Source organism: Symphalangus syndactylus, chromosome 8 (genome assembly GCF_028878055.3).
Source record: "Symphalangus syndactylus isolate Jambi chromosome 8, NHGRI_mSymSyn1-v2.1_pri, whole genome shotgun sequence".
Lineage (NCBI taxonomy): Eukaryota > Metazoa > Chordata > Mammalia > Primates > Hylobatidae > Symphalangus > Symphalangus syndactylus.
Window position 1 is genome coordinate 81,306,028 of NC_072430.2, and position 15,578 is coordinate 81,321,605.

General features: G+C 41.8%; 1 protein-coding gene across 11 annotated transcripts in view; it reads right to left on the reverse strand.

Moving 5' to 3' along the window:
* NFE2L2 (NFE2 like bZIP transcription factor 2) overlaps positions 1-15,578 on the reverse strand; it is a 164,650-nt gene that overhangs the window by 30,660 nt on the left and 118,412 nt on the right. For 2 of the 11 annotated variants that reach the window (XM_055289841.2, XM_063644792.1), the window contains exon 1: positions 4,338-4,476. The exons of 5 other annotated variants lie outside the window; for them this stretch is intronic. In XM_055289841.2, coding sequence (XP_055145816.1) covers positions 4,338-4,382 — 45 coding nt within the window. In that variant the 5' untranslated portion in view covers positions 4,383-4,476. Of the gene's footprint in view, positions 1-3,207; positions 3,435-4,337; positions 4,560-15,578 lie in introns of those variants that run through there. 4 more of the 11 variants (XM_055289837.2, XM_063644793.1, XM_055289842.2 and 1 more) reach the window with 4 other exon arrangements.

Below are 15,578 nucleotides of genomic sequence, written 5' to 3' on the forward strand. Positions count from 1 at the left end.
GAATATACATTTCTACAGTCAGAGATGAAGACAAGCAGGTTAAAAATGACATCTAGTAAACTTGTCCTCCTCTACCCTGGTGTGCAACATATTTCAGTCAACTTTCAGAAAGTGGCTGGACCAAGCACTTAAATGCCCTGAGACTGACCTGGACCAACTTTTAGGCAAATCATCCATCAGATCCTATAAGTCCTGCAGCACACTTAATTCAGACAAATAAGACAATAATTCCAAAAACAACTTAACAATAAGGACTAAGAAAGTGTTTAATTTTGAGATGTACTATTCTCAAAGACCCAAGTAAACTTCAACTAGGTAAGAGTTGAGCCCTTATGCTTGCTATAGTTCAGAAGTGCCAAAACATGAGATTAGGGTTGAATTTGCGCCATCAGGTTTCTGCTAGCTGTTTTCAACTCAAATTTTCCCCATTCTGCTCTCTTTCCTTCAACTTGGTTTAACCCTGTCTGTCACACTCTTCACCATATTCTTACTACCAAACTTATTTTGAGCACTACTTCAAAACAAAAAGAGCCAACGGAACAGAAGAAATGTACCAAGTAGCAAGACAAACAAAGGCAAAGACTCCAGTAGCTAAGAGATTTAATTAAGAAAAAAGGAAAACAGTTTCTGAAAAATGTGAGGCAGAATCTTGGGCATTGCCAAAACCCCAGAAATTTTAAAAACTATTATTATATTAAGAAACAGACTGGCACAGTGGCTCACACCTGTAATCCCAACACTTTGGGAGGCCAAGGTGGGTGGATCACCTGAGGTCAGGAGTTCAAGACCAGCCCAGCCTGGCCAACATGGTGAAACTCCATCTCTACTAAAAATACAAAAATTAGCCGGGCAGTGGGTGCCTATAATCCCAGCTACTCGGGAGGCTGAAGCAGGAGAATTACTTGAACCCGGGAAGTGGAGGTTGCAGTGAGCCAAGATCAGGCCACTGCACTCCAGCCTGGGCAACAGAACAAGACTCTGTCTCAAAAAAAAACAAAAAACAAAATACAGTCCTGCCTCTCTAAATTGAACCCACCAAGGCCTCTGTGTCTTCCTTAAAAGGACCACAGTGGGTAATTCCATTGATAGATTGTATTCACTCTCCCTGTATTTAACAAGGTCCACCTCCCCACATCATATACAGTGATTAAATGTCCTGCTAAATGGAAAAGCTGCAGACATTAATCTTTTATATTCTGGCCTCTCCTTCCCCCAGAATAGGCAAATCTCAACTTACCCACTTTTTGAAGTGTGAGCTTTTCTTCCTATTTAGAGTTTAAGGAGTTTTGGTACAGTCTGGAAGTGGTGATTAGGAGCCCCCAGGAGTCAAACCTGTTTGAATGCTACCTTGGCTACTCAATAGTTTGGTCACCTTAGCAGGTCTTGGCCTTTCTCTATGCCTCTCTCCTAACCTTTCCTAACCTAATGCCTGATCTAACTATTATGCCTGGTTTTCCCAACCTGGAAACCAGGGATAATAATATTTCCCGTGAGGTTACTGTAAAATTATGCATGTGAAGCAGTTATGTCTGGCACCCAGGGACATGCCCAGTAACTTATCTATTATTATCTTAGTGCCAAATTCTTCCTGCATACTGAAAAATTAACCCAGGCTCGAGGAACAGTTAAGGAGGAAATATTGACACAAAACCCCCTTTAAATGTCTTCAGTCAGGACAGAGGAAATTCCCAGAAAAAAAAAATATACTTGTTGGGTTCCTTTTTTTCATGCAGCTTTGTTAAACATGATTTATCCTCAATAAAAACAAATATTAACAAAAATGATGCATCTGGCTTTCAATTTTTCCTGGTAATCCTAAAGACAGAGTCGGTTTTCCCCCCAACATTGCTTATAAGAACCCAGGGCAAGAAAGAAAGATTTCAAAATGGCCCAAGTTATTTTTAATGCGTAAAAGACTGATATGAGTTATGCATTTATCCTCCTACATGCTGCTTCCACAACCTCTCAAGAGATTTTTCACATATCTAAAAAGTCAAGTTGTTCTTTGCTTAACATTCATTCAGGAGATGAGAGGCCTGTCCTATTTTTCTTTTGTTTGACTTAAAAATAATCTCATCAGTCTATTTCAATATCAACTTCATCCCTCATCTAGGAAAGCGCTTTCTCTCTCCAAGACACCCTTGAAAAGAGTAATGGATGGTTCCTTCCATCTAATGGAGATACCGAATCTAAGGCTCTCCTTACTGCCCTGTTTATCAACACAGCCTCTGCATAGAAGGTGAAAAACTATATTCTACCACCACTTCACACCTGGAGAGTTTTTTTGACAAAAGGTCAAGAAAGTGTTTGACTCTGTTCAAATCTTTATGGATGACAACCTAATATGAGTCATAAACAAAATCAATTCTAAATTTTCTTGTTCTTTTTCTGTTTTCAAATATGCAAATCGATGTCTGATTACAAAGGTAGAAAAGCAGTTATTTTTATCAAACGTAATTGGAAAATACACAATGCGGTACATATGTTTCACGCATTTTTGTATATGGAATGTTATATTACACAGCAAAGAAAGAAAAATTCAAAAATAATAGAGGGCTGTAGACAATTCCGGAAATTAGAAAAACTAAAGTTCATTTTTATCATATATCCTTCAGTCAAACAAGCATTCCTATAGATAACTCTTGAACAGCAGCTATCAAATAAATCGGCAAGTACAATTTACTTCTTCACTAGTTGGAACCAGAAGAATACAATCCCAATGAAGATTGGGGAAAAGTTCAAGACAAACAACTTTAAAGGGGGAAAAAAGCACAATTAATACATTGTCCATAACTTAAAACTTTACAATAGATCTTTGGAATTAACCGAAAACTTTACATTTAACAGCATAAACGTATTTACCGTACATCAAGTACACATTTCCTTGAATTCCAATTTTTTTCCTAAAATTCATTTACAAAAGAAGTTAGAAATATAAATATCTACTTTTAAAGTTTCTACAAAGGATGAGCAGAAACTTCTTTTCACTTTTATAACAATTTACAGAAATTAGCAAGTATTTTGAAACGCAAGCCTTCCATTCTCTGCCCCTGCAGAAGAGGGGGAACATGTTAAGAAATTGAGGCAAATTCTCAACTGAAAAGGAAAAATATATAAAGTACTCAGGGGAGAAATAATAGCTGAAAGCAAAAAATTATTAACAGACTAAAAGCAATAGAAATTCTAATCTACACTCGCAACTCTTACCCTTGACAGCACAGAAGAGAATATCCTGTCTTACACATTTTGGAACTGCAATTCTGAAACGCTAAATCCAAAGACAAAGCCGCTCTGGGGAAAATAACAATTGCGCAACAGATCAACAGCTCCAACTTGTCCCCTGGCCCTGGCGCGGCGAGGTTTGCACGCTATAAAGCAGGAAAGGGCCAACCGAGGGCTGCTGTGACGGCCAACCGACCGCTGTCACGGAAGCCAAGGCCACGCGGGCAGTGCGTGCCACCAGGGGGCACCGCGTCGGAACTAGAAGCCCCGGGTGCCGCCGACTCCGGCCTCAGAGTCCGCTGCCCTCTCCCGTACTTTCCCGCGGCGTTACGAGGGGCCAACTCCGGGTGCCCGGGCCTGAACCCCTTCCCCGGCCGAGAAAGTGCGCGGGGCCCAGCTCAGCCGCCACACGTCGGGGCTTCTGAGCCCGCTGGGCACTTCAGGCGCTCCTCCCACGTCCCGGGGCTGGTCTTTCAAGAGAGCTCAAGGCTGCCAGAGAGTGATCCGACAGATGGATGACTTCGCAAAGCAGCGACCACAGATGGCCCAGCGGGGTGAGCGCGCCGCAGCCCGCACACAAGGAGATCTTGGGGCGCAGCGAAGAGGCTCCGGGTCCCAGCCCGAAGGCGACCTCAGTTCCCCCGAGAGCGGCCCCGTGACTAGGCACATTTTTGCCGGCACCGAGGCGGGGGAGCCGCGCAGCCCCGGAAGGGCCGGGCCGCGCCGGCTCAGACGGCCAGCGTCCGCCCCCTCTTGCCCCGCCGCCCACCGGGCCGCTCAAACTCAGGGGCTCCGGAGTCCCAGCTCTGGGGACCGGGGATGCGGCTGGATTCGCCCCCAAGGCCCACGCGCGCGGGCTCAGTCCCCAGACCTTCCCGCAACTTCCCACCCGTTCGCCCTCGGGCTCGTGGTCGGTCGGATCACCCGGCCGCGTCCCCGCTGCCCCTCCCCGTCCTGCCCCGGTGCAAGCGCGGCGGCTCCAGCCAGCGCCGCGGTCCTGGCTCTGGCCAGACGTAACGGAAGCCGGCTGCAGCTGTCCCTCCCAGGCCGCGGTTCCCTAGCTCCCCCGCCCCCGTCCCGGCACCACCGCAGGGCCCAGAGGGCCGAGGCAGCACCTGCTGGGACGGGAGTCCCGGCGGCGGCAGCTCCAAGTCCATCATGATGAGCTGTGGACCGTGTGTTGGGGCTCCCCGACGGCGGCCCTGTTCCAGCTGCCGAGGCGCGGCGCGGACAGGGCGGCTCTGGTGGCGACGGCGGCGGTGGCGGCGTCGGCGGCTCCTCCGGGCTCCCCGGCACTCGGTAATCGGCGACACGCCGGCGGGCCCCTGCCCCGCTCCGCCTCCCGCCCCACAAGGGCGGGGCAAGAGTCCGGGCCCTTCCTTCCCCCGCTGGCCGCGCGGGCTGAGCTTCTGAAAATCCCCCACCCGCGCCGGGGCTGACGCAAGAAGCTCGCGGTCCGGGGGCGGGAAGGGACTGCCAGCTGGGGTCCCAGCAGGCGGGGAACCTAGAGGAGGTCTCCGTTAGCGCCCCGGTGCCGGCGTTCAGTTTGCCCTCCCCCGCAAATAAGGGCAGCGCTCTCGCCCGCGAGATAAAGAGTTGTTTGCGAAGGTCGCTGGAGTTCGGACGCTTTGAAACAGTTTAAACAGTTGGAACAAACACACCCGGAGCCCCGGAAAAGCGTTGGTGTAGGAACTGCGCCTCCCTGATTGGGAGTTGCAAAACCTTGCCCTGCTTTTATCTCACTTTACCGCCCGAGAATGGCGCCAGCCGGGGTGGGGGGTGCTAAAGGTTTGGACCCAGACCGTGCCACTGCCAACTGCCCTCCCGTCCTTGCTCCCCTCCCGGGCTAGGGCCAGTGGGCCCTGCCCAGGGGAGATGTGGACAGCGCCGGGAGCTCGTGTTCGCAGTCACCCTGAACGCCCTCCTCTGAACTCCCACGTGTCTCCATTCTCCTAAACTCAGGTCGTCAAAGGCAAACGGAGAAGTCCCTTTAGGTCGGAGAGTGGTCAGTATTGCCCACCCAGAGCTGGGAGAAAAACGGGAACCCCAAGATGAACCTCTTCCCACCAAAACACAGCCACCACGCCACAGATGGCGCCCTTCAACAGTGTGTAATACTACAACATGCTGTAATCGTTTAATCTTTACAAATTTCTTTTTCACCTACTCACAAAATAATACAAATTAAAAAAAGAAGTTACAAAAACGTTTGTATAGCATTGCTCATTTTATAAAAACGTGCCTAGAAAAAAATTGAAGGATAGTTACCAATATATTAAATGCTATGGAATAAATGATTTTTATCTTTCTGCTTGTTACTTCCAAGTATGCTTTAAATCTGCAATGCGTATGTTTTATGTCTTACATTAAAAACAATATTTAAAAATTAATCATTGCCCAGAGAAAACTTCAAGTATTTGAAACCAGGAATATTGTGAACTCTAATAAGGGTTCAAAGAGGATAGATAAATGGTTTGGTTTCGTTTTTTTCTTCCTCTTCTGCATTTACAGTCTTTCTAACTGTATAACAAGACTGGTTTTCAGTTTCTAGCTTCCTGGAATTATTCAAAACCAGGTGAAGTAGATAATACTGGCAGTGGTTTTACGATTTCATTCAAAAACCACACACACACCCCTGACTATAGCGATCAACGCCCAAAAAGCTATAGAGCTTACTTTCTCTAGGTTGCATAATTTGACACTCCCAGGATTTATGTGTAAATTTGTATATTCAGATATTCCTTGAGATAAGTGAAGCCTAAATTAATTACTTGTAATTGAAGCAAGCTTCTTCAACTCCTATTAATCCCTTTCAGCTGTTATGTGAAAACCCTGCAACATGATCCGCACAATGAAAACAAGTTAGGAGAAAACTGCAAAGGACCTCACATGAAAGATGCAGAGACATAATAATAAAATAACATTTCTGACTCCAAGAAAAAGACAAGAGTAAATTGTTAACAATTCGAGTTACTTATTAAAATTACGACATCAGAGAAGGTAGACAATGAGCCTAGTAGGTAGGAGATACCAGAGTCATATGACATGGTTACTGCTCTAAAGGAGTTTATAAAGTATTTGGTATTTCCTTGTTAAGCCACAAAATTTCCATTGAGTTTAGACTGAAAGAAATAACCTTCACTTTTCCAGTGCTGCAATTTGCTGAGAGTATGTTATTTCAGGCACCTGCAGAGTACATATTTTCAAAGGGAGGGGAGCAATATGATAAGAGTTTGAACATGTTTAAGAAAAACAAACACTAAGGAAAAGCTGTTCGGCATTTGGTTTAGCCAAATAAAGGGAACCCCATTCTCAAGACCACCCATGTCAAGGAGGTGCCCAGTCTTGGCAGACTCTGGAATGTGATTGTCTTCGTATGAGAGCCTGAGCCCTTGCTTTGCCCTCCAAACCTGCCTATTGTGTTAGGAGGGCACAGATAATGCATGTTGAGAAGCTCTGGAGGAGCAAGAAAGAACAAGAAAGAGGAGGTGCTGGTTTTTGTCTCCTGTCTTGCTGCCATGGGATCCTTTTTTGCTGCCAGGCTCTCCTAGCTACTATTTGGGGAAAATACCCTCCAATTGGTTTTATGTTCTATTGACTCTTGTACCTTTTCATTGATGCCTGAATTATTTGCTGTCTTTGGGAAGACAGCCTTCCCTACATGCTTGAGATGTGTCAATTGTGATACCTTGCTCCAGATTTCTCATAAAAAATAAGCATCATCGGCCGGGTGCTCTGGCTCACGCCTATAATCCCAGCACTTTGGGAGGCCGAGGCTGGCGGATCACGAGATCAAGAGATCAAAACCATTCTGGCCAACATGGTGAAACCCTGTCTCTACTAAAAAATACAAAAATTAGCTGGGTGTGGTGGCGTGCGCCTGTAGTCCCAGCTACTCGGGGAGGCTGAGGCAGGAGAATTGCTTGAACCCAGGAGGCAGAGGTTGCAGTGAGCCGAGATCATGCCACTGCACTCCAGCCTGGCGACAGAGTGAGACTCTGTCTAAAAAAAAAAAAAAAAAAAAGTATCATCAAGTAAGTCTTCTGGGTACCAGAAGTCTGGATAATGGTGATGCATCGACCCATTAGTTCCACCTCCTTTGTGCTCCAATCTGCCAAGTTGCAAGGCGCAAGAAAGTACCGATTGTTTCAAAATCCTCCATCACTTTGAGGCTTCTTCCTCTCTCTGTCACTTCCTCTCAATTGTTCTCCATGTTTGAGCCAGAAAATATTCAGAATCTTTTAGAATTGTAGTTGAAATTCTACTTTGTCCAGCGTAAAGTATAGAAAGCTTCCAAAGATGGCACCGAGTAAACCACCCCTCCTGATATTGAGGCATTTGTCTAGTCCCCTCATATTGAAACAAGCATGGCTGGCCCTGCAACTTGCTTTAAGGTATGGAAAGAGGCCAGAAGTGACATTATGCCAGGTTTTAACCTAAGCTTGAAAAAGCCCTGACAGTTTTTAATTTTATACTCTTGGAAGTCAGCCATCATCCTAAGAGGTCTGACTACCTTGATGGAAAGAGAGGCCATGGGAAAAGTCATGGAAGATGAAACTCTAAATGGAGAGAGAGAGACTATGTGAACCAACACACCAGACATGTGAATGAAGAAACCATCTTGGGCCTTCAAGCCCACCTAGTCAAGCCCCCAGAGAACTCTAGCTCCAGCTGCTATGTGACTGCAGTCACATACAAGAGACTGTAAGCAAGACGGGCAGAAGACTCCCTGGCTAAGCTAAGTCAACACCAAGAACTGTGAGAAATTATAATAAATTGCTTTCAGCTATTAAATTTGGGGGTCGTTTGTTTCATAGCAATTGATAACCAAAACAGCATACTGTATGGTGACTATCAAAGGCAGGATTTCCCCTGGCTGCTTTTTGTTTGTTAACCAACATTGGGAGCACAAACAGGGAGATGGTACTTGGTGATTTAATAAAACTCAGACTCTCAGAAGAAAATGACTTCCTCGGGAATGAGGAAGCTGTCTTTCCCATAACATATCTTTGTTGCTACATACAAAGTAAAAAAACCTCATCACACCATGCATCAGTTTCATTTTATTAGATAGGCGATGGAGAGATAGTCTCCTTATCAAAATACACTTCACGAACACAGACATTTTATCAATGAAGTAGATGGAGGGATAAATGCATACAGAGGTTCTCATCTTGATATGACCTCATTTGTACCAGTTATGTAAGATACTCGCTGAATATCTGCTTAGGGAGTTTGAACTTGAGGAGCAGCCTGCCCAGTGGATAAACTAAACTCCAGTATAGGCCAGGCGTGGTAGCTCACACCTATAATCCCAGGGAGGCCAAGGTGGGCGGATCACCTGAGGTCGGGAGTTTGAGATCAGCCTGACCAACGTGGAGAAACCCTGTCTCTACTAAAAATACAAAATCAGCTTGGCATGGTGGTGCATGCCTGTAATCCTAGCTACTCAGGAGGCTGAGGCAGGAGAATTGCTTGAATCCGGGAGGCGGAGGTTGCAGTGAGCCGAGATCACGCCATTGTACTCCAGCCTGGGCAACAAAAGTGAAATTCCGTCTCAAAAAATAAATAAATAAATAACAAACTCCAGTACAGCAGTGTTCAAAATAATTGGTGTATTAATTTCAAAACATACCCACATCCTTAGTTCCCTGGGGTGTACACCTAACTGTGCAAACTACTGGTACAATGAGCTGTACATCTCCAAAGCCAGTTTTAACTCGTGTAGTTTCCTGCTCGTAAGAGAAAAAGTATCCTGCAGCAACAGCAGTGCAGTAAGTAAAGAGAAAAATGTTTAAAAGAGTCCTCTGAATTTTATATGTTGATACCTATATAAATATATGTACAGAAAAAAAAGACAGAATGCATATACTCCAAAATGTTAACCGTAATTATTTTGACTAGATGGAGACTGATGACTTTTTTTTCTCATTTTTCCATGTTTGCATTGTTCTAAATAAATAAACATACATTACTTTTTTTTTTTTTTTTTTTTTTCGAGACAAGGTCTCGCTCTGTTACCCAGGCTGGAATGCAGTGGTGCTATCGTGGCTCATTGCAGCCTAGACCTCCTGGGATCAAGTAATCTTCCCACTTCAGCCTCCTGAGTAGCTGGGATGACAAGCATGCACCACCATGCCCAGCTAATCTTAAAATTTTTTGTAGAGGGGGCAGTCTCACTATGTTGCCCAGGCTGGTCTCAAACTCCTGGCCTCAAGCAGTCCTCCTGCCTCAGCCTCCCCAAGTGCTGGGATTACAGGCATGAGCCATTGTGACTGGCGAACATACATTACTTTTATAAGAAGAAGAAAAAAGTTGGGAGTAGGGTGTGGGAGTAAGGAAAGAACGCTTGCTTTTCTCCCATGCCACTGGATCTGTTTTATTTTCAAATTGAATTTTAACCACAAGCTTTGTAAATCTTTCCATTTTGTATTTATTTGAGTGGAGCCTGGAGACTTTTACCACATCTTTAAGTGTAGTTGTTGTAAGGTTCTAAAGATCCTTTCTCTTCCAATTTACTGCTATATTTGCAAAGTTTAACTCAGCTGAACAGGAGTTACCAAAGACAAAATTTTATAAATAGAGATTAAGAACTGCAGCCTCTCAGTAATATGCAAAGTAGCCCAAACATAACATTGCTTTGTGGGGAAAATAAAATACAGAAAAACATTATGCCTAGAGCTATATGTCTTCAAGGCCAGTTCTCAAATATTAATAATGGGAGTAGAATATCAGATAATTTTCATTTCCATCTTTGTATTTTTCTGTATTATTCAAAGCTTTACAGAAAGCATTTTTAGAATTAAGGGATAAAAACAATTAAACTATTTCCACTTTGAACAAACAAAAAGCAGACTATAATGAATGGAAGAGCAGAGCATCCTCATAAACAGACCTTACAGATAATCTATAACATTCTTGGAGGCTGGAAAATAAAAAAGGGAAATGAGATTTGCCAACATAATTGTCTCCTGACACTTTCTATTCCATGGACTCTCGTTTTGCCCTTTGAGTAATATTAGAATTAAAAAAAAAACCTTAGACATCTTCTGGCCCAGAGATGGGAAGTAAATTTCACTTTGATTGCCAATTCTGATCCATTGGTAGTGGCTGCCTACAGTGCTTTGCTGAAAAGTATTTAAAAACAGCTTCCCAATTTGGTAGAAAAAGTTCAATGATTGATTAACAATGTCTGCCATGGCATGGGCACAGAATTATGAGAGTGGTGGCACATATCAGGTATGTTTCTTTCTTGATATAGTCAAAACTCCTACTTTTACATTTGAGGAAACTGAAGAGTGAAGTGGTTACTAATGACCACAGAGGTAACTACTGGCAGAACCAGAAATAGAATAACATTTCCTGACTCACGGTATTATGTTCTTCACATACAACAAATTGATTTGGAATTTTTTTTTTTTTCTGATAACGGAGTCTCACTCTGTTGCCCAGGCTGGAGTGCGGTGGCATGATCTCAGTTCACTGCAACCTCCACCTCCCAGGTTCAAGCAACACTCGTGCCTCAGCCCCCTAGTAGCTGGGATTACAGGCACGAACCACCATGCTAGTTAATTTTTGTATTTTTTAGTAGAGACGGGGTTTCACCATGTTGGCCATGCTGGTCTCGAACTCCTGACCTCAGGTGATCCACCTGCCTCAGCCTCCCAAAGTGTTGGGATTACAGGCGTGAGCCACGGCGCCCGGCCGACTTGGACTTTTAAAGGCAAATCTAGTACTGGGCCAGACCTAAAGGATAAGGTGTAAATTTTATTGACATGTTAGCACATTATTTTTGGAGAGGATTAATAATCCAGTTTATTAATGATAATAATTATTGTACATATTTTATAAACACTCCCTACAAATCATGGAGATGCAATTAGGCCCAATATTACAAATCAGAGGTGACAAAACAATTAAGTGACTGGCTCAAAGCTCAAGGAAATGATTATCCGACAATGGCCCAGGCTTCGTCTACTCTAGGTCAGGTCTCTGTAGAGTCTCTTGGCTTGTGCTGTATTTACTAAGAGTACTAACAGCAAAACTCCCTAAAGATTACATTTTTCCACATTCTGTTTAATTAATTCCCCAAGGACAAAATGATGAAGTATTTTTCACTAGAGAGAAAACTTGCAAACAAATAGCAGAACAGGATTTCTACATTTAAGAACTTCAGTGTGAAGGGTAGGGAGAAAGTAAATGGGCTGTTTGCAACTTTAGCCTCTCTACCTACCGGCAGGTTTTTAATTTTTCTTATTTAATGAAAAGGTCTAAGATCAAGAATCAAAATGTACTGAGAAGACTATAAGGTATTAAAACCCTTTTGCTTCTTCCGGGCCGGGCGCGGTGGCTCACGCCTGTAATCCCAGCACTTTGGGAGGCCGAGGGGGGCGGATCACGAGGTCAGGAGATCGAGACCATCCTGGCTAAAACGGTGAAACCCCATCTCTACTAAAAATACAAAAAATTAGCCGGGCGTGGTGGCAGGCGGCTGTAGTCCCAGCTACTCGGGAGGCTGAGGCGGGAGAATGGCGTGAACCCGGGAGGCGGAGCTTGCAGTGAGCCGAGATTGCGCCACTGCACTCCAGCCTGGGCGACAGAGCGAGACTCCGTCTCAAAAAAATAAATAAATAAAATTAAAAAAAAAAACCCTTTTGCTTCTTCCAATAAATTAAATTTACCTAATTGTGTGATTCTAAAAAGCCTACCATGCTGTTAACTTTAATGTCAGTTTAGAGCTATCCCTCCTGTAAGATTCAGGTAACTTGTTCATCACGTTTTCTTTCTCCTGATGAAAGATGGAATATTTCAGTCTTTGGAGTTCGTAAACTTTCAAAAATTTGTAATGGTGAATGTATGAATTCACTTGCCTTTTTCCCTGCTAACAGTTCTTGTATGCTTACTATGCATAATAATCTGAATTTTTAGATTCTTTATTTCTCTACAACATATTAGGGATATGGAAAGCAATAACAACACAACAAAAACAAGTATTTATTGAGTGCTAAATATGGCCCATGTACTTTATATGGGTTATATCATTTAATCCTCTCAGAAAATCCAAGACATAGGTCCTTTACTGTCCCACTTTAGAAATGAGGAAACTGAGGCCTGGAGAGGCGAGATAATTTTATCTATGGCCAAGCGGTTAGTAAGTAGCTGAACAAGTCACTGACTTTAAAGTTCTTAAGCATGAAGATATGCTGCCTCCCATGGATAGTTCAAAAAATCATAAAGGTTCATTAGGGAATTTGGGTAGAAATGTTTTCTGAAATGTTTCACCAAAAACTATCCAAGCAATTTATGTTTCATTTAAAAAACAACAGTTGAATACTTAGTGAGAGAGTTTGAGGGAAGACTCAGTTGAGTTAAACATGGATTCTACTCTGAAGGTCCTTACAGTCCAGTGATAAAACATCACACTTGCCCATAGCCAGGAAGTAGCTGATGATGCAAAAGAGGCAGGCAGTTAATGTAGCCAACCTGATAGCTGAGGTCAGGGGTTTCTCTTTTCATTTTCTGCAAAATTCACATAATATTTTAAAAATAGCTTTAATGAGGTCTAATTGATAAAAAATAAATTACATATATAAAGTATACAATTTGATAAGTACCCACACACAATTGTAGTTATAATTTGTATTTTCCTGACGACTAAAGATGTTGACTATCTTGTCATGGCACTGAGGTTTTAATACATAATGTAATATTTTCTATACGTTGACTGAGAAGAAGGTATTCACCCCTAAAATATGCTTTATTGTTAGAAACTTTGCTGGTTACATGATCAAAGAGGAGTTATGGTGAAACAATATTATTAACTATTGATAAAATGACACAAAAATTCCAGAAAATATAAAATATGCAACTCAACACAAAAGTGAGTTCTTACAAAAGGAAACTATAAAATACCAAGCTTTTACTTTCAACTGGTGCCTCAGAATTTCCTCTGCTACCACGCGCTGGTGGACCTACTCATGTTTTCTGAACTGCATTGAGATGCAACAACTATTACCTGTTTCTTTCTTTTTCTTGACTGTTCTCCCCTTAAATTCCTAGATGACACCATTAACAATTTAAATCAAATTGGTTAAAATATCTATTATCTATCCTAATAAGGTCACTGTAGTTTTTTTATTTTTTATTTTTAAAAAAGCTCTAAACACTGAATAAATAGATGTTTTGTGACAATACGGATTCATAAGCTAGAGGGAGATTTTTTTGTACACTGTATATGGAGACATTTATTGCTAAAGTTTGCCCAGTCTAGCCTCCTGGGAAAGTAAGTACTGTATTAGCAGGAAGTACATCTTTTCAATTGTCCACTCCGGTTGGAAGATTAGATAATATGAACACTTGATCTCCTTATAATCAATTCAATTTAATTTAAGAACACTGTTGTGTACTGTTTGAAGTGCCTCAGGTAAAACTTGAGTTTATTGAGCATTATGTACAATGCTCTCCTTCCAAACACTTTATATGTGTCATTACTAATACTAGCAATAACCATTTTACAGGTGATAAAGCCGAGTTTAATCTGATTCAGTAACTTGGCCAAGATTCCACGGAAGAGCTCATGTGAAATTCTAGATTTGGCTGTTTCAAAACCTTTGCTCTTTTCACTGGGCTAGGCCCCAAGATACCTCCCAATGCTTTGTGAATAATTAAACATTGTAGGGATCATGTTCTATATGATAGTATTTGCCATAGACCTCATTTAATTGTATGTCATTATTTGAAGGGTGAAGTATAATTTTATGCAACTGGGATATCATAAAGCTGTATAAACTGTGCCATAATTTTCATGTGGGAATTCAATTTAAGATTTCCATGTATTTGTTTTTTCTTTCTTGATTAAGGCTTACTAACCCTCTGCTCTTGATCCAAATCTGTAAATACATAAAACAGAAAGTACGAGGGCCCCCAGAAACCTGTCTCTGATTGCTAGTGGCTCATTGGAAGAATATCACTCTAAGATTTTATAGTCTGATTCTGTGGTCCAAGGTCTTCAAAGCTGCCAATCAGTACCAGATTCTATCAAATTATCATATTCAACTCAAATTATCTCTTTTACTACAGCTCACCTTCATAATTTCAAAAATGTGTACCCTGTTCTGAGCGAGCTATGCATTGATCATTCACTACAAGTGAATGCCTTGTTTTTCAGAAGGCTTATGTGGAAAAGAGTGTGTTAGGAGAAGAGTCACAGCAATGTGGCTAAAAGAAGAAAGATTAAGTATCTTTTAAAAACATAATAATACAATATAAAATATTATGGTATCTTTAAAGATATAACAGACGATATGGATAGTCAAAAGATGCATAGCAAAGCAGTTCAAATGAACAAAAGATAAGGCTATAGGAAGGTTTGATGATAAAATGTAAAGAAATACAATCGAAATAGCAGTAACTTCACTTATATGTTTATCATTTTAATGTACAATATTGTAATGACGGAAACCAACAGTTACCCGGTATCATTTTACGGTCTTAGGAACCTCAGAAACACATTGTGTTTACTGTCATAGTATACTTTTCTCTAAGAAATTATCTGTGAAGCAGCTGAGGTTTTAACAAATGACAATCATGTAATTAATACAAATTACAATTTCTCTAGCCTACATTTCTACAAATCCTGCTGTTTACTATTGTGTAGAGAATATAAGTGCGAGACAGGCAGACCTAGCTGTGAGAGCCTGAGAAAGTAATTCAGCGTGACTGACAAAAGTTTCCTAGTCTTAAAATGAGGGTTGTTGTGAGGCTAACTGGATTAATGTATTTAAAGTTATTCATGAAGATGAAGAGCAGTCAGATCCTCTGAAATAATCATCTGAAAACAAAATATGACTACGTGAACAACATTAATGGAAGAATAGAACACTGCCAACCCACAAATATAAAATATTTAGTTCTTTTTATAAATGCATGATATTTGACATAATGAAAAGTTATGGTCTGAACTTGAGAAACCTACAGATTATTTGATATAAAAATAAAAGAACTGGCTTAGACTTAAATTCAAGAGCCAGAGATCGTGCTATTCATCTTCTTATCTCTGTTACTTTTTACTTTACCTGCTATGTGGAGATACTCGGTAAATGTTCCTTAATTGAATGAACAATTGCATGACTAAACTTTCTAAGGTTTGTTCCAACATCAACAGACTGCTTTTATAAGATGACGGGAAAGAGTGTGTTGCATAAACACTGTTTTGTTGTGTTAGGGCACATGTATTAAAATATCAACTGCTGGTTTGGCAAGAGACCTTGGTATTTATGTTGAAATGGGAAGGCTGCATATTTCATTTTGTATATATCTTTGTCAATAAATATGTATAACATTCATATTCTACTCAT